Here is a 25,512-nt window from a genome sequence, read left to right as displayed (position 1 = left end):
CAGAATTTGGTGCCACACCCTTGCCAGCAGGTTTGACAGTAATAGAGGATTTCATTTAATCTTATTTTTCACTTGTTCCTGAAGTGTCAGCTTGCAAGATATCAGCTTAAAGTTGCTTCTCTGAACGTGATAGAACAGGCATTGTATTTTCCTACCTGTTTTCCCACATCTTGCGTTGTGATTGGTTAAGGACCTGCCAGTCCTCGCATTAAAAGGAGGGTCTTCATGATAAATGGGTGGATGAAAAATGTGGTGGCTCATAACTCATAACTAGTCATACTTTGTACAGAACATGTTTATTTTGTACAGAACTTGTAACATATGGTGCAAGTAAACAGTATAAAATGTGCAAACAAGTTAAGGTGCCAATCTAACCCTATTCTACATAGAGCACATTAAGTAATAGAAAAAGATTTTCTGAGTTATATCACAGCACAGACTTATGATTTCACTGTTACAGTATGCTCTCTCAGGGCGTAAGAAAGAAATGTCTCTTGTATGAATGTGAGCAGCTTAAATACTGAAAGAAAAAAGTGAGCGTAGGTTTTTCTATATATTATGTGCAATATATTCAGTAAAATACTATAAATATGTATCAACCTCCTACTAACTTGCCTACTTATAGAACAGTGTTGTTTAAGTAGAGGTTATTATTTAAAATATGGGCTTAAATAATTATAACAGTAGTTAACTGAGGTTGAAGGTTGTTAGGCAAAAAGCTTTTGTTTGCGCTGTTCTAGACACGCTGCATTTCATGCTCTACATGCTCTGACAAAATTCAATAAAAACAATACCGGAGGTTTCTTACTTGTGTAATTCTTTCTCGATTTGCTTTCCTAAAAGGATAGCCATAAATATAATCACTTTTTGAGAATACTTTCATATTAGTGTTTTTCTTTCTTTACCTTAGCTTATCTTTCAAGTACTGATATTGTATTCAAAATGTTTTAAATGTCAAAATACAATAGCACACCTAACTATGGCAAAACAAAAATGCATATCAGAAAAATAAGGACATTTGCTGTAATACTGTTAGCTTTGGCCCCTTCAATCTGAAAATAACTAATAATAATAATAATAATAATAATAATAATAATGGCTAGGACACCTGCAATATGTAGCTTTAACTATAGACACACAGCATTATAAAACTGGTAGCTGCTATAAATGACAATACTGTAAAAAGAGGTACAGATAGGAGCATCATCTTTCCTGCTAAATGAAGAAGGAATTCTCATATTTCAGTGTAACTGTAAGCTATAAATTAGTTACTGTAACAAACAGCTTCAATAGACAAATTGTGGAAAAAGATTGAAAATGGCGCCCCCTTGTGGACCCGTGCTGGTCTACGGAGTTTTCCGGGAGAGGAACCACACTTTCATCGGTTCCTTTTTGCCTTTCATGGTGACGGGTCCTCTGTACTCCAGATGAAACTGAGGATCAGCGTTTTCCACCGACTGCAAGCACCTAAGACAAAATCAATAATTGTATTTAATGACCATATCAAATAGTTCTAACAACAAAACAATCACATCCTTAATTGTATGTTTTCATTCATTTTTATTCAGTAGGATCATGCTTGTGTTTAATTTCTGCAAATATTACAGAGCTTGCACCATTCTTTTATTGTTGGGTTTTGGATGGAAACTAAAGGGATACATTCTTCAAACGCCAAGCACAAAATTGGTCAGTCAGAAATTTTTCTCCATGCTATCTAGATACAGCTAAGCGAGCTCCCCTATTGCGTAGGGCTTCAAAAGAAGGCTTTATACGCTAGATTAATTATTAGCAAAATTACAAAGCAACAAAGGAATCGACCAACACATTTTGATTTCCAGGGGGCTAGACCAAATTATTGGGAAAACATGACTGTCACAAACTTAATGTTAGAGAATGTCTTTTAGAAGCTGCAAATGTCTGGGTTTCATTTTTAATGGCCAAAATATTTTTCATATAAATCATCATTACTTTAACCCGAACAAGTTACTAGAATCCTAAAATTAGAATTACTGGGTTTTTGGACACCAGTTTGGATGTTTATGGCTCAAATTAAAGGTCAAGCTATAATAGTCAGGTTGGCCACTGGCAGGTACAAGGTATTTAAGACTGGAGGACCAAAAATGATTTCTTGACATTCAAATTATGTCCATTTGTGGAATGACTGTGACACAGCTGCTCACCTGTAGGTGTATTCAGACACGTTTATCTTCCCTTTCTCTCCTGTGGTCTCAGTACGGCTCGTCAGGTTGACGGTGTTGCCAAACAGGCAGTAGCGGGGCATTCTCTGACCTATGACCCCTGTCACGACCTCTCCAGTGTGGATCCCGATAGTGATCTAAAGAAAACAAAAAGCAAGCGTAATCAAAACGGTCAAAAATGCTGCTATTTGCTCATTTCCCTGTACAGTTTTTCACAACAGTTTGACAAAAGAATAATATTAACTTTAACTTGTAATGTGCTGAATTATTGGTGCTTATTGGTTTGACAGAATTCAGTCAGATTTTATTTTTCTTTGTGTTTTCACTCAAGAACGTTTGTCACTACAATGCCCATCATGCATTAGGTGAATGCAGTCTTTGGGAATACCTGTGGTGTCAATCGTGAATGAATCAAAGCACTCGCATAATCTGGCCAACGTAATTTACTTTAGTCATAATTCATCCACAGGGCACGAAGGGTCACTGAATGATTTGATGTGCTTAAAAATAGTGTAAATTAACCAATGTGGCCTTCAGCCCCCAGACCTCAACACACGAATATGTGTAGGAGAGATTTTGAACTAGTGTTGGGCACTGCTCTTAACCATCATCATCATCAAAACTACTACTCTTGTAGAACAATGTTCCCTCCCTTTAGTACAGTTCCAGAGACTTGGAGAATCTAGGGCAAAGTGGTGGCTTGTAGTAACCCAGCACCTCACTAAGTTTATGTAGTTTTTTCCTTTAATTTGTGTGTGTGTGTGTGTGCGTGTGTATGTGTGTGTGTGTGTGTGTGTGTGTGTGTGTGTGTGTGGCACTGTCATCCAGAAGCAGACTTTGTACTGATTTGCAGTGACTCCCTCACAGCACAATAGAGCAAGCACCCCCTCACTGTAGGGCTCAAACATGTATCATTCCCTTGGTGTATGCCACACATGCACTCAGCCACTTGTGGAGAATATGGTGAAAGTTGACTCAGCTGACCTTATCACTGTTTTCTAAATCTCTGTGCACCATGTCTGCTTTTACACCATTGGTAATGAGGGGTTTACGCACTGTAGCTCTACTATAATATCGTGGCTTACGGTCTAATAATTCCCTGTATAGTCGTCCTAAGTCACCTGATGAACAGCTGCTCTTCAGTCTTTCTTACATATTGCACTATTGAGCGAGCATCAGTCACTGAACGTGTGTTTTCAACCACAATTTCCAGCCATAGTTACTGATATCTCTCCCACGGATCTCAGTGCAGTGTCATTTTAGTCATTGTTACTGTTGAAACACTGCATCATTTATATTTTCTCTTTTTTTCCATCGTAAGCCAAAATCAAGGCGAGCTGCTCAGCATTTGTATACATGCTACAGAGCAGGTTAGGATGTTGGTTAACTGTGTCATGCAGTACAGCTGTCTGCAATCTTCTGCCCTTGTTTGGTTTCTCCTCTCCATGTTTTTCCTTTACTTTCTTCCCCTCTGTTTATGGATCATTCTACCAAATAGGCTCCTAGTCAGTTTAAAACACATTTTGGACTTTTAACTGACTTGAACTTTGACTGACATCCTTCTGTTTTGAGTGATGCTATGACTTCATTTTGTTATGAAATGTATTATGTATAAATGATTAAACATTCCATTTTGTCACTACAAAAACAACCATAACATTACTGAAACCTGAGCAAACGTTTCGACAGTGACCGTTTCATTAATGAAGATTTCAGCTTATTTTGAGCAGACCCTAAAAATGCTAGTCACTACATGACATTGCAAACACACAATTTAACAGCTGTACACTCACAAAATTATAATACTGGGTGATTCATAAAGATTAATCTGATTTCAAAGTGCTACATTTTTAGAACCTGGAGGTGCCGAGGAACCAATCACAATCCAATTGAAAGAGGGGGTCATAGAGTTCCTGACTGTCAGTAGAAGATGGCTCCCTTCAGTCTGCGAGGAGATGAGACCCCTGAGCAGAAAGCGTTCTGCGTTCTCCACTTCAATGAGAGTGAATCCGTCATAACTGTGCAACGTGATTTTCGTCGGCAGTGAACCTCCAACAGCTCAGAGTATTCGCTATTGGTTCCACAACATGATCTCCGAAATCGAACTGAGCGAGCCGTGAGTACAATGACACCCGACATGCTCAGTTGAGTAAGGGATGAATGACTATCACGTGTTGTTGATGTTCAGTTTACTACATTGCTCCGTAATGATTTACAAATCATTTTGAAATCAGATGATTCTTTTTGAGTCACCCTGTATTTTTCATTAAAACACAAAGTTTACTTAACTGCAGAAAATGTGTTTCGGTATTGACAATTTTTAATGTTGCGCACTGATTTTCAGACTTTGGGACACATTTACTTCAAAACAGATTAACTGCTCACCATATGCTCACGAGGGACAGGCATGCAGTCTCACTTCCTGCTCTAAAATGCAGTGGATGGCCAAAACAAGGCTCAACCGGTGCACTAAAATGTTTCAGTAGTGACAAGTAAAAAATGTAGTATTATTTTCACAAATGTAAATTTAGGGGTTAGGGTTCCAATAGAAAGTACCCTATAAAATGTAGTGTATTACTCTCTCAAGGTAACATCTAACCTTGTAAATATCTAAGGTCTGAAGGTTTTTACTGTGGGACTGCAGTTTAAACTAATTCATTAGAATGGTCCTTATATATACAATCCATGTACTGGACTGTGTAGCACCTTTTGCATTATTAGCCTGTGTATGGAAAGTAAACACAACCATCGAGTACAGGACAGAATCATGTTTGAAATGTCTCTCGGTGAGCTCTGAAGTGGGCACAGTTTGAAACGTTTGGGACAGAGTTAATGTGGGTTTATTTTTAAACAGCAAACGGACTGATGATTTTCAGGGAGGCTGATTTCGCGTTTGCCTGTGCGAGTGTGTGCGCGTGCCAGCGCGAGAGAAAAAGTGTGTATATGTATGTGCCTATCTGTTTGTGCCAACCGGTCCCCAATAAATAGGAGCTGCTTCGTTTGACAGCGCACTGTTTTCCAACACCACCCCTGCAAGAGTCACAGATACAATAACAAACCCGAGACGTCGCTTTAAACAAAAGGATGCGCTGTGGAGGCTCACGTTTATAGCAGCTCGCTCCAGCCACTTCTCAAAAGTGCACGGCGGGTATTTTTAGAATGCGCAGCACATGTGGATTCGCTAGGTGAAAGTAGCTGATGGATGGCATTTACATACAGAAAGCTGCCGCCTTGGTGGATCCTCCATCACAATTGTTATGACTATGATTAGACCATCGTATGGGGTCTAAGCTGTAATGGCATTATACTAATATGCTAGATACCGATAGACAAACTTTTCTTATTGGGTTTCACTTCATAAAAAGGCTCTTGTTTGACCTGAATTTGCCTGATATTTGGTTATGTAGGTCTAGAAAGAGTGACATAAGCAGAGTGGGTGTTGGCAGGGCACCTCCAACAGCTCCACTTGTCATTCTCAACCAGCTGGGGACATGCAACATTTCAGGAGTGACAGATAGAGGGAGAAAAGAGGGAGTGGGGCACAGACACAGAGACAGACGCACGACAGATTGGATAAATAACTCGCCTGTTGTCTGTGATGCCACCCAATTATTCAACTAACCGGTGTGTCATCGGCATCCAACGGTACTCAACCCTCTGACATAGCAACAACCAGTCATGCTGACCAGTACTGGCAACCCATAAAGAGGTTTATATAAGGGGTTGTATTTTTATGGTTAAATAGAGCCCATATAACAGAAAACCAATCAAGTAATAGATATTAACTTGAATATTTTTCATTTTCATACAGTTCAATCCTCAGTCAATATATACAAACTAAAAAAAATGTCCTGTTTTAAATTATTCTTTTTGTGATGTCACAAAAGGAACGAATCTACATACTGCATATTCACCTGTTCTGTCCTCTTTACACTGAAGGTATTTATAAGAAGTGTTTCAGCCTGGACTGCTCTTTGAATAAGGCACAGTACAGCTCAGCCAATCAGAACAGAGCTCATTTACATGTCGGTCTTAAAGGTACAGTAACAAAAGCAGCCTGTTTAATTCTAAGAGATAAAGAGAGGTTGAAAAATAGCCATGTAGATATGAAATATGACTGTTTTTGGTACGTACAGTCATTTAAAAAATGACATGTGGAAATTAAGCTGTGAAGCCCATTTTAAGTTCCCTGTTATACCAAAACATTTACATATTCCCACTTATTCAGCCCACAGCAGCTTATCTCTGCCCATTCACACCTAAGTTATGAAAGGTGTTTCAGCCTGGACAGCTTTTTGAATGAGGCACAACAGAGGGCATCCAATCAGAACAGAGCTAATTTGCATATCAGTTGAATATGCAAATAACTTGGCCACACAAAAGTTTGCATACTGCCCCTGGTCAGCTGACATGATTGGTTGATTTTCTACGTTAACAGTTCCTCATTTTAATGTAATAACATAATTTACACAGTTACTTTTTGTTGTTGTTGTTTTGCCAATTTTAATATTTAGGAGGAAACAATACAATACAAGATGTAAACTGTACAAGTGTTATGGCATATTTTTGTTTGTTTTTTTCCTCTAATATGTTAATTTCAACAAATAAATGCTATTTTGCAGAAAATGTCAGATCCTGCTCCCTATGGATTTATTTTACATTAGAAAACTAACAAAACTTGTTATTTGACCAGGGTGTTCAAACCTTTGCTTACAGCTGTAAACCCACACAAAATATAAGTGGACAAGAGGGGGAAAAAAGTCATTCATTCTGTAAATTTATTATATCCATCTGTCCGTGCCATTTTGACACTGAATATGTAGAACTGATGTTTCTATATTGCGTGTATGAGAGTAACCTTTAGGCACAAGACACAAAATGTTTACCTTTAAGTAAATCTTATCATTATACACTGATCAGGCATAACATTATGACCATATATCCTTGTTTCTATGCTCAGTGTCAATTTTGTCAGCTCCACTTACTGTATAGGTGCACTTTGTAGTTCTACAGTTACAGACCAGTTATAGTCCATCTGTTTCTCTGATACTCTGTTACCCTGTTCTTTAGTGGTCAGGACCCCCATGGACCCTCACAGAGCAGGTACTATTTGGGTGGTGGATCATTCTCAGCACACGCTACTCATACAACATTGTAAAACACACCATTCTTTTCTCTTCAAAGTACGACTATGCAGGGCTATCACGTCATCTGTACTACTTACACATATTTCAACCACTTTAAAGGAATAGTCTGCATTTCCTCAAAAAACAGTTGTGTCTGTTTTTGTATATTTCTGTATATTTTATGTCTGTTCTTTGTGAAATTTAGTTTTTTGTTTAAATAAAAGTTTGACACAGTACGTAAACATTTGCTAAAATTCCAGAGCACACTATTGAATGAGGCGCAATACAGGACAGCCAATCAGAAAAGAGCTCGTTTATATATCTCAGTCTTAAAGGCACAGAAATATACTGTTTGCGGTCCATTAAACTAGAAAAACATCACAGGTGAACCATACATGAAAATGTTTAATATAAAATGATTATTTAACAATTTTATTATAGCTAGTATTCTGGTACCTAAGAGAGAGGAGAGTGGAAAGGGATTATTTTTAGAAATGTAGTCAAAGTTTCAGACGACTTAAAATATTACAAATGTTCTGTTTGTAATCTTTTACATCATCTGAAATGTTTAAAAACGGTAATAATAGAGTAATAATACCATCTGAGACGGTACTGCACTGCTGTATTAGCAATTAATGAGTTACTAAAAGCACTTTTTCCTGTCTCATTCTGTGCGCTGTGGAAGCCTAGAGGATGTACCTTTTTTCTGTATTTTGTTTTAGATATAAAACACAGATGCAGATACTAGAAAATACATCGCTGAGCTACAATGTTTCCATTTGTCCTACAACACTTGCATCATTTCCAGCATTAGTACTATCTGCTCAAAAAAGGTCTTCATGCAACCTTACATCATATATTTTATGACATAAAAGGTGAAAACTTAGAATATGCACTTTCAGAAGCTATGGGTGAGAAGTAATTTATAAGAAAATACAACGTGTGTTTGTTATGGTTGGCTGTAACTATGACTTATGAGGGTTGATGTATGAGGACAAATGCCAGAAAGCATGCCTTCCTCTATCTCCTTTCTTAATGTAGGCTCATCTCTGTCGCTGTTACCTGAACAGGTTCCTCATCCACTTTCACTTGCCCAGCAATCTCCATCATATCCAGGGCCAGGTGGCAAATGGACTGGGCGTGGTGGGTGCATGGTTCTGGAAGGCCACTTACTGTCATGTACTTATCACCAACAGTCTCTACCTGCAAGAGAAAGATTTTAAAGCGACAGATCAGCAAAAAATCAAGATTTTCTCCTTAACCCAAGTTTGCCTTTTCAGTTTTGCACTGAAGTTGCAAAGTTAATGTAGCTCCAGGTAATTGAAGCGTATGCACAGTATTTTAGCATCCTACAAACTGCAAGTCTAAATCATTGCATACTTGCCCAAAACCATGCTAAGTTTGTTAAAATTTCTTAAACAGATTTGCTTATGTGGTGCCTGGCATTAAACAACACATGGTACCTTCAGATATAGACAAAATCACGTTTTGCTGTGTTTAGCCATTACAATTTTGGTTTGATTGCATTTGGGGTATGGGCATAACTGTACAAATGACATGTTTTCCCCTAAACTACTGCTTTAATATTGCAATGTCAAAACAAATCAATTTTATGGACTTGTAATAAAAAAGAATGAAAGCAACAACTGTTACATTAGCGATGGCCCAACTGGCCACACATTACGTTCTCGGTGTAATCTCTGACAGTCAACCCCAGCGTGTCGTCTTTTGCTCAATACAACCAAATACCCCTTGACATATGCTTAAACACACATCTTTGAGAGCCTATTCCCTCGAGAGACAGTAAAAATTTCAGGACCACCTAGACACAGATGGTCTAGAGTAAATATTGCTTTTTTTGGTGAGCCAGCCTTGAAATTCTAGCCTCCCATTTCGGTTAGCTCAGCTTCTTAAAGTGCATTCCTCTCTGAAAGCCCGGCACGTAAATCACCGAGGCCATCCTGCTGTACTCTTGTTTTCTGGAAAGTACATGGTATCTACAGCAGTCACTGCAATGTGCTAAAAATAAATCAATCTCATAAACAAAATAAATTTTATCAACTGCTGTTCTCCAACTGTATACAAATTCAGTTTTTTGGTTATGTACCAGACAACTGGTCAACTCTTTTATCCACCAGTTGGCCTTGTGGGCTGCTGTCAATTAGCCGAAACAGTGCCTGATTTTTATTAATGAAGTACCTGGAAAGCAATTTTTTCTGTTAAACACAAGACCAAACATACTTTGTTATGCCAGAAAAACTACATAAGAGGCTAAATCGGTTCCACTTGCAAGAAGTGGAAGACTATGCTAAGATGTATTCTATACATCTCACTGTCTCTACTGTCAGAAAGACTGGCAGGTTTTGACACTCAGATTGATCAAGAACTGCTGACTTTCAATGAAACATGGCCGTCAGAACAGTGCAACAAAAGCAGAACCCTTGAAAAACAACGCTGTATATTGTGGCTAGAATTCTGCAGAACCTTTAAAGATGTTTGCTGTGAAATTTTCTCATTCTAGTGACTATCTTGCTTCAGAATGTTCATTTGTTCACATAGTATGCAACTGGTGATAAGCCAGCATTTACCTTATTAAACAAAAGTTTGTTTCAAATCAAACTGATAAAAACTGGTACACTGAAATGCAGACAGCAATATTCCAATATCTGTGGTCATCTAGCCTCAGAATAGCTGAAAAAAAACCAAACATAATAACCTTAAACTGCAGTACCTGTCGCTAGCCACTAGTAGCAAAGCTACAAACAAAACAGTTTTTATTGCTGATCAGAACAATCTCGTTGTTCTTTTTTGAATTGTGCTAAATGACAATTATTCAACTAGTTGACTCTTTTTTTGAATAAACAGCAGATCAGTATAAATAAATAGTCTTGCAACTTCTGGTATTTAGAATATTAATATTTATCTTTAAATGGTCGCACAATGTTAAGAGGCAGTCAAGGTTTACTTATGTCAGTGATAAAATGAAAAAAATATATAATTATCAAATATTATTACTGATTTGCACTTTATAAAATTATGACCCATAAGTTTAGCATTTAGTGAGCGACGTGGCCAAAGCTGAAATGACTTTCCAAAACTGCTACATAGGCCATTCCTTACCTTGTACACGTAAGGGTTCTTGCGGGAGTCGGTAAGGATGTCAAACTTGGTGTAGATGTCATTGAGAAGGTTGACGATCTTTATGGCTCCCTCTGCTGAGGCGTGCTTACTGCAGAAGGCATTGAATCCAACAATGCCGCTGAAGAGGATGGTCACATTGTCATAGCGCTTAGCTGGCACAGGCCGTTTGTGTCTCAGTTCATTCGCCACAGAAGGTGGTAGCACTGAATACAGCAACCTAAAACACAGAAAAATTATAAAAAAAAACACATGTAAATGGAATATAATGTTCATAACACAACTTCTTTGAGAACATCGGTGAGAAACTTACAGTGCTTTAGTTGGGTGAAAAGAACAAGCGTACATGCTTTCCTCCTAAATGCAGTCAGCGAAGACATGTCTGATGTCTGAATTTTGCTTTTTTAGTTTTGTACTGGAGCAATGTGGCTTATGTAGCACAATAAAAGAAGCTTATATCCCACCAAATAGCATTGTGCAAACTGCAGCCTCAAATCAGCAGATAACAGTAAAAAAAGTAAACACAGTTGCTTGTGGTTTTTGACACTATATGACATTGCAAAATGACAACCTTGAAAAGATCAAAATGGCTGCATCTACTCTTTTTAGCTATGTAAATTTTGATAAATATCACCGTTTTATCCAGTGTAAGAAACCACCAAAAAAAGTTATCATTGAGCTATACACATATATAGTAGGGTATGAATAATTCACATTTTGTGGCTAATGCTGACAGCAATTTTAGGGAGCTAAAACCTCTGCTGACTGATATTACTGACCGATACAATTTTAGATTTCAGTTATTTTCTCCAGTAATTTTAGTTAAAAAGTTTTTTAATGACTGAAAACTCTCAAGTCTCCATTGTCACATTTCTTAGACTCAGATAACAGAAACGTGGTCTTAAATAATATAAATATCACAGCACAGTTCTGTAAAAAAAAAGTTTTATAACATTCTCATACTAATTGTCAAGCTAAATAACCTCATAATCAGAATATATCTATTGCTGTTTCCCAATTGTATACTAACTTTGCTTACTTTTTGGCTATGTAGTAGTAGGTTTCACAGACTAGACAACTAGTGAACTCTTAAATCTACCAGTCAACCTTGTTGACTGATGCTGATTAGTCAGAACATTGATTTTAGTAAGGAAAAGGCTAAAGACAGCATTTTTTTTTGCTAAACATGGAACTAAATATACTTTGTTAGGCCAGAAAACATAAGAGTCTAAATCAATTCTGAGTTGTGTAACCAATGTAACTTACTATATCTGCTCATAATGATCAAGAATTGCCTGCTTTGAAAGGAAACAACATCAAAATGGTACAACAAAAACAGACCCACTAGAAACAAAGTGGCCTGAATTCTGCAAAAGTTTTAATAACTTAGTTGGTTTGCTGTGAAGTTTGCAGACTTTTCTCAATTTAGTGATATCTTACTTCAAAGTTACTTGGTGTCACAGTATGCAGCTGTTGACTCGCGAACATTTAACCTGATAAGTCATTTTCCCTTCAAAAATGGTGCACGGAAATGAAGACAGCAAATGAGTGTAACTGGCAAACCCATACTGCTGTCCAGTAGTTAAACAAATATTGGAATTCCCAAAGACACAACTGTCCAATGTTTTTGCCTCCCTATCGTCAGATGATAAGTTAGAATCATGGCAAAAAATGCAAATTTTTTGCAGATTAAATGTGGGGTTTTCAAATACAGCCAATTTTAATGGTCAACCAATATACAGTGTTTTAACCCTACCTAATTTAACCCTAAAGTAAATTATCCCACCCAAAGTTATTTAGCCTCACACAAGCTGAACAATTGTCCTTAAGGAATGGAGCTAATTACTCTAATTACCTTATTGACCGTTGTTGTTTATTCACATTTAGGCATCTCTCCACATCTGTCTCGTGCACACGCTATGCTGATGTTACATGAAGAAAGGATTCAAAAATAATGAGGCTCCTTTTGTAGAGTTCCATTGTGTAATGTCTAGGAAATACAGTCTATCATGCTTGAAATTAGCCTATTGGGATTAGTGCAGCTTTTCTCGCGACAAACGAGTGTTTGCAAACATTTTGTGGACATGAAATCTCCCTCATGGTTAGATTATAGTCTCATCATATTGAAGCAGGTCTCTGGAGAAAGGGGATGGGTTGCTATGGAAACCGCCTTAGGTAGGCTTATTACTCCCTGCCAAAACCTCCAAAATGCATTAAATAATGAATTCGTATTACTGGGCACACTGCAGACAGGGCACATTTCAATGATCTAGTTTTGCTGCGGATGCCTTCTGCATATAAATCATGGCGCTCTGTGTGAGCAGTCGGCTTATGGCTGAATCACGTTAAATGATAAATATTCCAGAAGTAGAGCCACATGTTCTCTGCACGTGGCTGGAACAACGACTAATTCTACCTGACACCTTGATGGACGACAGGGTCTGTATTAGGTTTGAATTTACTTGATTCAGATATATTGGCTCAACTGAGATTCAGCCCATCAACACAACAGTTGTAGTTTGTTTTACTCACTTTTTGCAATAATTGTGTTTCTAGCTGTCATGGTTAATTGAGTTAAGACCAATTACTTGATTAAACAAATCATTATATACTAGCGGTGTTACTCAGACTACTTATAAAGTGAAGGTTTGTTCAGATAAGTTGAGATAATCCACTTGCATTAAGAAGAGGAAAGTCAAAAGATAAAAAGGGAACAAATAGTAAAGTGGAGTTCAAAAGTTAAAAAGTTTCAAAAAAAAGTTTCACTGGAAATGGAATTCAACTGTCCAAGATCTGGTAGACCACCAAAAGTGTCTCCATCAGATAAACCGCACTTAAAGCTTTCATCTTTGATAGAGAGGAGAAAATCATGGTCCATTCTTGACTCAGATCTGTAAAATCCACAGGTATTTCTGCCCATCCTTCCCACAGACAAGAAGAACCTTCTAGTAGACAAAGAAAAGACAAACAAGAACATTCAATTACACTTAAAGTTAGAGAGAATGCAGTTTCACTGCTCCACAGCCTAATGCAAAATGTAATGATGAAGACTGAAATAGTTCATATGCAATTCTGAAATATTGGCCTTCTAAGAAACCCTGCCTTACTTCATCACAATGCAACTGATCGGCTGACATGCATTAACAAGGACAGACATTCTACTAATTCACTTTAAAAGGCAAAATCATGGTAACTAGGATGTTGTCACAGTTGGAACAAAACCTCGTAACTCCAGAGTGGTAACTTTAGGCAAATCATTCTTAACTTGTAACAGACATTAATGTAACACGATTTCTTTAAGACATTTTTGCCATTTCTGTTGGTCTGGTCATCGTGAAATGTGAACACAGTGCAAAAGGTAAATGGAGGTTTCAAATTATGTGTAAAAATGAAAAATCCAACTTTAATTTTCACTAAATGAAAACTTAATTTGTTTTGAAGTCATATACATAATTTTACACTTCTAAGCAGATGTCTTTAGATCAACATGGCTTTAAGAAACTTAAACTATTTATTTCCAAACATTCAAATGTGTACATACCTATAAATTTATTACTTTGTGAATTACACAATGAATTACATTTACATTCAGTTTCTTCATCGACAGCTTTGAGGATTAAAGGGGTTAAAACAAGGGCCAATATGTGGATTTTGGCCTGGATCTAATATGTGCACCATCATGAACAGGGCTTTTTCTGGATGCATTTGGAAAAAATTTGTAGCTTTCTGTTGCTGGAAGTCCTATTTGCATCCTGGAATTCACAGGACTGCAGGGAAATGCACACAGTCCAGAAAACCTGCTAGCACAGATAAGCCAGGCTGTTCAGCAGAGGCGGGCATATAGCAGTTTTGTTCTGCTGTTATCACCAGTTAGCATGCTTTCAAGTCTCAAGGAAACAACAAAGTGCATGATGCTCTGCAAATACAAACTGCAGAGGAGGCACATTTTATAAACCTCCCCTCAGGGGCATGCTCCAGACCAAAAGGCAAGCGGCCTCCTTCGGAGAACATTGTGATGTTTCTATTTTTCCCTCTGACACCAGTGTGTCACCAGACGTAATTACGATGTCTGGTTGCTGTTCACAACTCGGAAGAAGACATGCACAAATATATTTGAGTCATTCACCGAGATAATTGCAACACCTCTGTCTGGGGAATTAAAACAAATCAGCCAGCACATGCAACACCAGCTCTTTAGTGATGACTACTGTACAGAGCTATATCATGATGTTAAATTTAACCTAATGTGAGACCTCTTCAATTCATCAAACATGCATATTTAATATCTCCATTATTTCATCCATTAATGCTATCACTAGAAACATATGTAAGATTTATCATAAAGGCGTCTAAAAAAAGTTTAATGCCTCACAGAATCACTACACCAACATGTGTTATTGCAATGTATTGTATCATATAATTTGCGTGCATATGATTTCTAAAAACAAACGCACGCTTGAACTACGAAGTACGACTGAGTCAATTATTAATCGCAAAGCATTATAGAAATGAGAGCATGTAAATGAGCTTTCCAGCTCCACCCATCTTTTAACCGATAAAAAGAGTGGTATAGTCTAGTGTAGTGTATTAACACCTCTGCCTTCTACACTGTAGACCCTGCCTGGGCAAGGACTCTTCACCATACCAAGAGTCCATGGGCAAGACTCCTAACACGAGCTTGGCCTACCTGTGATCTACAGACTCAGTGCTAAATGGTTTAACAAGCACACTAAAATGGTTTATTTTATTTTTTCCCAGTGATACAATAATGTAAGTGTATGTACCTGGTAAAGTTTTAGGAGGATGATGTTGAGCTGGCTCTGCATCTTCCATCAGCAATAAGTTATATATAATAATAAGTTATATATAATATATTTATCATGATATGATTAAGATTTTTTTTTGTTTCTTTGCCTTTCATTCCACATAATATGAAATACCTGATGTTAAGATGTGTTGACTATCAGCTTAGTGACCATTGTTTATCATTTTGTCTGCTTCCTTTTTCAACTGAATACCTGTGTGGTTTTATGATGGAGACGGTAAACCTAGTGGATGGGTGAAGGTAGTCATGCCCCACTAAAGTCATTTGTGCCTAATTGATCCTGTCATGGGGACCAACTGCTAAAAGGTTTGTACATCAGGTTGGAAACGTGCCTCAGTCTATGCACATTTGTTGAAATTCCATTTGAATCTTTTAAAATTCAAGGCTGAACAGAGAGACCTCCACAATTGCAATTTAAGGCTACTGTGAAAAGGGGTTAATAATGGCAGTTCAAGACGTACGTCTTCAAAAACCATTATGATTATTTATGACTGGGATGAGATTGATTGAGAAGGAACAATCCCCCTATAAATGTGCTATACCATGCTATGCAATTCCTTTACTATAGTGATGCACAGTGAAAATCCCTGGTCAACACTAAGACCAACATTCAAGACACAGCTGGTCAAAAAAACACACACACACACACACAATTTTTGACCAGCTGTGTCTTGAATGTTGGTCTTAGTGTTGACCAGGGATTTTCACTGTGTATATATATATATATATATATATATATATATATATATATGTATATGTATGTATGTATATATATATATATATATTTTTTTTTTTTGCCATTTTATTTTATATGTGGACTGACAATAAACAAACAGTTTCTGTACAACAAACTTGATTATGTAAGCTACAGAACACGCCATGAAATCCAGCATCAACAATAGAACAGTTGATCATTCTTGTTTCAGCTTGTGGTTATGGTACTTTTGTAACCCTAGACTTTTGTTAACACTTAAACTAGACATTAAGTGGTTTATAATGGAATCAGTTAATACACTAAATACACTAAATAGCAGTAAATCAAAGGCAATAAATCAGTATTTTAAACTAATGGTCTCAGTGGCTGCGCAAACGTGCCGCATTCATCTTTTCGTTCCGCTGTGGCCATTTTTTAGCTCTGGGCGGATTTGAGCTGACAATGCCTGCGGCAGTCACATCGCCAAATCCACCACGGGGCGACTGTGGATTGAACTTTTTACACGGAGCAGCGATGCGGCACTCAAAGCTCCAAACAGCTGTCAGTGTTTGCTGTCTGGGCAGGTCTGGGACGTAGAGCGCGGTGTGAAATACTGAGCTTTCCATCAGATTTAGCAAACACAAAGACATACAAACACAAATGCACACATGCTGAGGCAGCCTGCTTCCCTGCAGAGGCTTATTTCTAGAACAGGAAAAGAAAGACAGCCATCTTGGACAGAAAACAAAACACTGCTAGATGTTCATGATATGTATGTCTTTTGGGATCTTTCAGCAAATATACGTCTCAGAAATGTAAACGTTTATTTCAGAAGAAATGCTGCACATTTCTGCTTCTTTTGTATTTGAAATGAGAAATAATAACTAAGTGTAGAGTTAATGTTGTTTTCTATGTCTAATTAAATAACTGCATATTTGAATTCATAGGTAGTTACGTTATAAATTACATTTACATTCGATTTGCATTTCTGTGTCAATAGCTTCGAATCAGTTTGTCTAACCTTTATCCGTTCGCTTTTTTGCATTTTTGGAAAAAGACTTCGTTTTTGTGGATGGTGCATTCTGGGTGAATCAGGTTAAATTGTAGGATTGTATAGTAACTAGAACATGACTAAGTCTTGTGTAGGCTCACTGGTGATTTGGATAGTAAATAAATTGGCTGTATTTGTGTTGTAAACATGGTGACCCCAGGTTCCTCACACTATCACTGTAAAGAAATCTCAGTCTTTGTTTCTCTACAGTGAACCACTTCATATCAAACCACTCTGACAGACTGAGAGAGGGAGGCTATACCTTACATACAGCAATTAAAACGCAAAACTGTAAACGAAAAAGCATGGCTAGAAATGCAGTCATCATACTGCTATCTCAACAAACAAGATTATCAACAGGAATAATAATATTATTCATATTCAGAACAGAGATGCATTTTAGTGTATATTTTTAGTCTGAGCTGCTTCTTTTTCCAAATATTTTACCAAAATATCCCAAAAACATTAAATATCATGAAAATTATGAAGAAAAGGAAGGACTCTCAATGACTTTTATACCATAAGTCAATGAATGATCATAATAATACAGTCAAGAAGTGATTTTAGGACAGGTTATAGATTTGTTTTTGACAACCATCCCACAACCCCCCCAAATTTATCTTGCTTAATTCACAAAGTAGGAGAGATAAGCTTCCACCTCTCCTCCCCTCCACAGATTTCTCTTAACTGTGTAACAGCATGCATGAATGTTCAGGCAATTGCTATCAGAAACTAACTAGACAGTGTTTGTACATATAAGTGTCACATTATAAATGCAAGGGTTGGGAAAACAATGTAAATACAGTAATCAAGTGCACTTAAAATACATTATTGCATTATATAACACTGTAAAAACAGTACATTTCGGTAGAAATTTCGTCCTAAATGGTTTTTACACTGTCAACGCTACAAATGTATTGTTTACTATAAATGCAACAATGAAAGGTGATCTGGTGTTTTAAATCTTTGTATAATTTTATTTTGAAAGTTATCGTTCTAGAAGCTCTGCACAAGGTCTCTGGCAAATGTCAAATGAAAATATTTGGCAATATGTAAAAATGAAACAATAACTTATCCTTTAGAAATCTACAGTTAACATGATTTCTTCTCTACAGTACCTGTATGCAGTTCCATAACTGCATAATTAAGTGCAGAGTCAATTCCATTCTGAATTATAGCTACACTCAGTTTGCATTCTCTCTAACAGCTTAGATTCTGCATATAACTTTTTCAACATCAAAAATGTGGTGAAAAGCAAAGGAGTTTTTTTTTCCTGCAAAAAAAGACTGTACCCTAGGAACTGCTCATCAAATTGAAATCATGACAGAATATCTCTTCTGCTCACAAATACAAATATGGTCTTGAAATTACACCACGTCTGTAAGAGTTCAACTACAAATGTACGGCTGAATATAAAAACAGTTAAAGGCCATTTAGTGTTCCAATTCCTTATGTGATCGTTTCATTTGAATTATTTTACAGACTCTTGGTTAAATTCCGAGAAAAATATCTTGCAAATGTTGTAAGATTTGGCGTAATCTTTGCACTGTTCATTTACAGACTCCTTAGACAAATAACAAGCATGCACCACTTCGTAACCACATTTGTCCAAACAAGGATGAGCCCAAGCAAACATTACGAGAATCCATGTTAATGCATGTGCTAAACATGCATCAAATGTATTAACGACCAGTGTAAATACTGCTTACGTACATTTATCACACTTCTGAAAGGCCTTTTAAACACAATGTCCGAATGTGTTTTCTAATGCACTCAACCTCAATGGTGAAACATTTACATTTGGCTGACATTCTTCGGCGGTTATGTTTTGACATCAAGTCTTCGCCCATTATTTCTTCTCATGGAAGAAGGTATATCGCGATAAGAATTTATCCAAAAGGTAGCAGTGATTTCTTTAGTATGTCTGCTATTCAGCCCGACATGAAGGAGTTTGTAATAGGGAGTTGAGAAATATTACTGATTTTTGCTTCCCTTTCTCGCAGGAGCTGTCATGTAGCTAAACGAGCAGAAAAAAGTTGGGTTTCTGTCAGATTAAGGGCTATTTTTATGCCTCCTCATACTTCCTCTTGAGGACCTTTATCTTCAGACAGTTCTTATAAATATTTCTTGTCAGGAAGTTCATGGAGGTTCTGTGTTTGACAATCTTGCTAGCTAGCTACTTAGGCTAAGTGTCAGAGGAGTCAGACAGTTGTTTCAAACTATGAACAAAAGACAAAGTGAACTGAAATGTGAATAATAACATCCTTGTGCTTCGATTTTTAAAAGGTTCTATGACAGTTCAGTAACTAACAATCACTATAACCTAGCATTGAACCAGAAGCCATTAACGTACAGGCAAGCTAGCATTTGCAGATACACTATTAGATAATCTTTTACTTTAGTGAAACATCTAACCCTCAGTTTAATAGTTTAAAAGGTTTATCATAATAATGATAATAGTAACACTACAATACTACTGCAATTACCTACCCAACATGAATCAGAATCCATTCGCATACATTGAGCTGAGCTACTGTTTTATTATTTAAATAGTTATTTATAAATTTGCTACTGTAAAGTGAAGTATCTGTCGGTTTAGCTCATCATTATAGCTGGGTAATAAGCAGTTGGTGGAAACAGAATTGAAACAGAACCACTAGCATACAATGAGCTATGCTAGAATTATTGGCTAATCTTTTATTTCTGTAAAATATCTGGCCAGAAGTTAAGTAGATTTTTGATATGTGGCCAATTAACAATTGGTGTGACATTAACCAAAAGCCATTACTAAAACCTAATGAGCTACAAATTGCAGTTAAATTATTAGCTCATCTTTAATTTTTGTAAATTAGCTAATAGTTCAGTCCATTAGTTTAGCATGTTTTAAAAAGGTTTCTCATGATAGCTGAGTAATAATATAGCAATTGATATAGCCTAGCATTGTCAGTATACATTGAGCTAAGCTATAATTGGCAGTTAAATTATTAATTTCATTTTTGTGAAATATCTATCATTTTATAAGACAATCTGTATTACATCACACTAATCGTAGACCTATTTAACGTGTGTTATTATGCAAAGTACCACATATAGGTACTTTTATTCAAAGTAGTGAAGTGATGGAGTGATCCGACTGACATACACTTAAGAGCCAACCTTTGAATGCACTACATTATGTGACAGGCAGCTTTGTGGGATGCGGGAGGACTGACCTGTCAGTCTTCTTCTTCTCGTCCTCCAGGGCTCGGAGCGTGTGCTGCAGGCGGTCGGTGAGGATCTCCAGCTCCTGCGTTAGTTTGTACTCCTCTCTGAACTGTTCTCCCAGCAGAACCAGGTCACGTGTGGCATCGTGAAGCGGGATGTCACTCAGGTACAGGCCCCTCCGCGTCAAGTCGTCCAGGTTCATTACACTGACGGGAGTGGATGAGCAAAAGTAGGGTAAAGCTCAGTAGTTGCTACGGTTTCTGCACTGAAAACGCAACACTTAAAAGTGTCACGTCTATAGCCTGTATTCGCACAACAAGAACAATGATTTTGATGCCTTTGACTCAAACCCAAATGGCCAGTAGCCGAATTTGGTCAGTAAATCTTAATGTGAAAAATGTAAGGCTGGTTTTAAATACTTCAGCACTCACTTTCGGTAGTACCGTTTTAAAACTATAGATAAAATGTACATTTCATGATTAACTATACCTTTAAGTATGTCCATTCATTTTAGTTTGTGTTTTTTTTTGTTTTTTTTTTAATGAAATGGTTCGAGTTGTCAAATTGTAAAATCTTTGTTAAGCAGTATGTTTTCATGGTTTCACGGCAACTTATTCCACTGCTAACATAGTGGTCTGAGTTCAATTGCATCACAGATGAAACCCCATCGATAGAACATTGCATTCAGAATTGATGACTTACAGTGTTTAATACTAAAATAGATTTAACATTCAAATTAAACCAATTCGTTAGCCTGCTTTCACTCTTTGTCTCAGTCTCCATAGATAAATAATTTACATGTTTCTAATGGTTTTATGGTAAAATGTCTTGTTTAATAGAGTTTTAAATGTTCATCAATTGTCAGGAATTTACAAAAGTATTTTAGACTTTTGGTGATGTCTGAAGCTTTGACGGAAGTCAAAACTTCTGAATACTAAATAAGGAAATACTGACATAACGAACGAAACAAAGCTCCAGCAGCATGCAAACAGTGATGAATTCTACAGTTTGACATATTTGTAAAATAAGCTATACAATTCATTCTTTTGGAGATGGGACTAGTTTTCCAGAGTGAAGAATTTGCAGTGATTCATCACCATGGATACCAGAAATCCTAAGAGGAAGCAAAAGTAACCAGAACTTTTTTTTTTTTTTTTTTTTTTTAAACTGTGTTGCCCATAAGTGGATTAAGTACTCCTAAGACCTGTTTTAATTCACAATATATTCACTGAATTCAGCAAATTTCTATTAAGGTGAGTTTCAGTCAACAGGTTTACTGTTCTTTTGGTAAATACATGAAAAAGTTGAAGTGGTAATCAGCTGCACACTATCTGTGCTTCAGATCCAGATTAAGTGAAGAAATGCAGGAATGTTCCTTCTAGGTTGCTCTTAAAGGTGCTCCCTATTCAACAGTAGCAATTCTACAGTTAACAATAGTTTTGAAGTCAAGTTAAGCAGACAGACAAAACCACTCACCTAGCACCAGATGGTTGTGAAAGGCTGCTGTATACAGATGTATAAGATCATAACATACAGAATGTGCCACTATTTATTTAAGTATTTTTGTAGCTATGTAACTTCTTAGAGCTCAAGGTTGTTTGCTTTCACAAAGCCAGTAGCTATAAAACACATCCATTTCTGTATCTCATCTCATTTCTTCACTACTACTCTAATCACAGCACTTCACTGCATGTGAGCTGTTTTGGTTTTTATTGCAGAAAAGCTGTCGCACTTCAAAAGAAAGGTCTGTTGGAGGATTTTAATTTGCCTCCAAAAAATTGGGCCACGGAAAAGAAATCTGATTGTTCTTACTAACTGTGTCTCCTGCTGCAATACAAGGTGAAGCTGTTGTTCAATTGAGTTATTGCCCGCTAGTATGAAGTGCGTCCACCTCATCCACATGGCCACTGGACTGAAATTAGGTATTAGCACATGCACACTGACTGAAATGAAAAATCCCTCTCCCCTCCCTGTCTGAAGGAGGTAACCAATGAGAGGTCTACAGAATAACTGAAAAGTGGACATTAGTCTTCAGCCCACTGTCCACTCTGATTTAGTTTACTATATTTAGCAAATATTCTACCATCTTTAAATTTAGTGCACGAACAACCACATGCTACAACATCTCACCTACTAAAACATCACACTCATAAGGCAATTTCGTATGTCAGTAGCGGGTGGTATCAGTACATATAGTATCCTGGTTGAAATTCTACCTCAGGTCATTGATGTTTCAGACACGTTTCAAATAAAAATGAAACTGCAGCAGACCCTCCATCACCTCCTGCTAGTCCCTTGCATCCACTTTGTTTTCGAGACAGCCAGGCATTTAAGGGTTATTCTTAGTGTAACATGGACAGCAGCGCGTTTGCCACACTTTTGTGTCCTCTCTCACCTGTCTGCCTGACAAATCACTCAAGAGTTCGACGAGGCTGAAGTTGGTTTCTTATTCAAATTTCCTGTTCCACCTGAAATGCAACAGTTAGATTCAGATTCCTACACAGGTTAAATGGAACTGAAAATCTGAATAAGAAGCCAGTTTCAGCCTTTAGATGTATAACGACATTAAGCAATGTTTTCCTGGGCCTGCAGGGACTAAAGTTAGGAAGCAATATTCACAGAGATTTATCCAATATATTTTTACATTTCGCACAAAGAAAATTTCAGATTTACTTCAGTTGTTGAAAATGATTGTTGTTAAAAAGTGACGGAGCATTATAGAATAATAAGCCACTTTTAACCTACAAAAATAAGTTTACCTAAACATCTAAAATGGTTTTATTCCAAAATATACAGCACAAAATATACTGAAATTGTCAGAAATATTAAACTACACTGTTCTATAACTTGAAAAAAGCTTGATAAAAATTTGAAATAAACATCAAATGATCAATGTAATAGTAAACAGACAACTGTAATACAAGGATCCTAATGCTTTGATGCTCAACATGTAAAGTACATCCAGTAAAACCTTTCCTATTGGTAAGGACAAAAGATACATTTCTGTGAAGAGAACTGACACAACATCTAATTTACCTATACCAACAAAACTGCTGAGGATTCTGGGAAGCTATTAATATGTCTACACAAGTCTGCCATAATTGGCAATTCACAGTTTTATCTGACAGTTTTATCAGTCAGTGAAGTACTATTTAATTACCCGAGTCTGGGAAACCTTTAACCATCTAAAATTATATCAGCCAATACTGTCAGTTATCAGAATTTTTAGCTCTTTCAAATCAGTACTGGTGACAATTCTCATTTCATTTTATTTCGAGTCGTATTTTCAGCACCCAGAAGCGTAGCTGCATTTCCGTCAGACTTCTGTAAAAATTGAGTGCGGTACCTGGGTGAGCACAGGAAGAGGATGTTTTCAGTCTCTGGGAGGGAAATCATCTGGCCTTTCAGCCTGAGGCAACTAATCTCCGCTCCCGTCAGCTCGTCCTCACACTCTGCAGTCTCCACGTTCAGCAGGCCCTCCTACATCCACACAAACACACAAGCAGCAGGGTTGTATTCAGAAAGCCTATGAATATCTTTAACGCTTCTCTCATGGCTTTTTTTGGAGTAGATTTTTTGAGCTGTGGAAGCTGCCAAAGGCATGTGCTTCACTGCTGGAATCCATTGTCATTTTGAAACTTATTTTATTCAGTAATAAGCTACATAGTGTAGCTTGAAATTTTATCAAATTGGACAGTAAACAATATATTTAGATGTTTTACTCAATATTTAAGGTTTCAACATGAAATTATGAATTAAAGGATAAAAAATATATTTTACTAGTCTATTTATAGCCATATCTTGTCAAGGTATCAGCCTCAAGAAATAATCTCCACTTCAAATATGGTACATTCTGGATATGAATTGCATTATTTTTTCATTTTTACATGAAAAAATACAGCTTTCTTAATTAGTATGATCATCTACAGCAATCTTACATTTTTTATAGTTTCTGAAGCACCAGAATCACATTACAATAATTGTATGCATGTATCTACAACAAACTGGCATTACATTACTAAAAACTAACTAAAGAATGATAGTGTCCTTAAAATGACCTATGGGAAGTAATGCTATTGGATTCAGTTCAGAGGATATTCTAGAATGAGCACCTTTAATTCACTTGCTGATGTAATTTATTGTATATTAAATGAATGAGTTTTTGGTCAATTTATGTGTAATTTAGCTCTAAAATCATCTCTAAAAATATGTACAGTGCCTTTAATTAACTTCACATGAAATAAACAAAGTTGTTTTTCAATCACCTCTAAAAAAGATCCTGGTAATACCTTTAATAATGTAACTGCTAGAATATTTTGTTAGATCTTTTTTTTTTTATCATTACAGTTTAAAATATGTTCCTTTCTTTGTGAAAAACGACGAGATATTGAGCTAGAGGTGGTTGTAAACAATATCTTCATCATCAGTTTCCTCAGGCTTGGACTGGTACATGGTCAGGTTTGCTAACCTTACTCCGAAGCACAAACACAGTGTTGATATGGGACAGGATGCCATGGAAACTGAAGTCAATGTGAGGCCGCACCAAGGAGAACACAGAGGACAGATTACACACACCAGGCTGGAGCTGTGAAATTACATGCAGAGAGGAAGAGAGAATCAGCAGGCAATACTTTTTCTGTTTCATCATATTTGTGTGCTTTCTTAGAATTTCAGCCATACTCTGTGTTCCCACTAAGTCATTACATAAGACGTTACTCAGATAGTTGTAAACTATTTTTGACTCATCCGCTTAATGTGTTTTTCAGTTCAAGCGAGCAAGATGACCACAAAAAAGGTAACAACCCACAACCACAACAGTGGGCAATATGGCTAAAGTGTAATGGTGCGATACTTAAAAGGCCCAAATACTACAAATTTTTGTTGCTTGTGTGTTTTATTTACCAACAATAATGATTCATTGTTACATGACAATTTTCTAACCTCTGAATCCATTAAAATTAAATAGGCAGTTTTATTACTGTGACTTTTTAGAATATATATATAATATGTAGTTCATTTGCAAAAACAAATCTCAATCTAAATCATGTTGTTTTACTGTGCATTCCATGTAATATCAATCAAACTGTAGTTGCATTGTTTTGATGACTAAAAATAACTCAACAAAATACAGATAACTTACAAAATTCAGTTTTATTGAAAAATATTTTTATTTATTTAAATGTACTTTTTTGGCAAAAGCAGGTAAATCCAATGGTCATATGATGTTTCAAAGATTAAATAAAGCAATGCAATGGATACAAGTTTCTATTTAATAT

The 25,512-nt window shown here is 36.7% G+C and overlaps 1 protein-coding gene across 1 annotated transcript in view; it reads right to left on the bottom strand.

Annotated features, from left to right (window-relative positions):
- Positions 1-280: 280 nt before the first annotated feature.
- The window catches only part of gucy1b1 (guanylate cyclase 1 soluble subunit beta 1), a 46,501-nt gene continuing 21,269 nt past the window's right edge, over positions 281-25,512 (bottom strand). Inside the window, exons 7-13 of the mRNA XM_017709380.2 lie at positions 24,705-24,821; positions 23,583-23,716; positions 20,245-20,442; positions 10,445-10,682; positions 8,387-8,527; positions 2,181-2,335; positions 281-1,467 (exon numbers count right to left, since the gene is read on the bottom strand). Of these exons, the coding sequence (XP_017564869.1) occupies positions 1,347-1,467; positions 2,181-2,335; positions 8,387-8,527; positions 10,445-10,682; positions 20,245-20,442; positions 23,583-23,716; positions 24,705-24,821 (1,104 nt within the window). The 3' untranslated portion in view covers positions 281-1,346. The remainder of the gene's footprint in view (positions 1,468-2,180; positions 2,336-8,386; positions 8,528-10,444; positions 10,683-20,244; positions 20,443-23,582; positions 23,717-24,704; positions 24,822-25,512) is intronic.

Source organism: Pygocentrus nattereri, chromosome 22 (assembly GCF_015220715.1).
Source record: "Pygocentrus nattereri isolate fPygNat1 chromosome 22, fPygNat1.pri, whole genome shotgun sequence".
NCBI classification, from domain to species: domain Eukaryota; kingdom Metazoa; phylum Chordata; class Actinopteri; order Characiformes; family Serrasalmidae; genus Pygocentrus; species Pygocentrus nattereri.
This window is presented reverse-complemented; position numbering and strand designations above follow the sequence as displayed.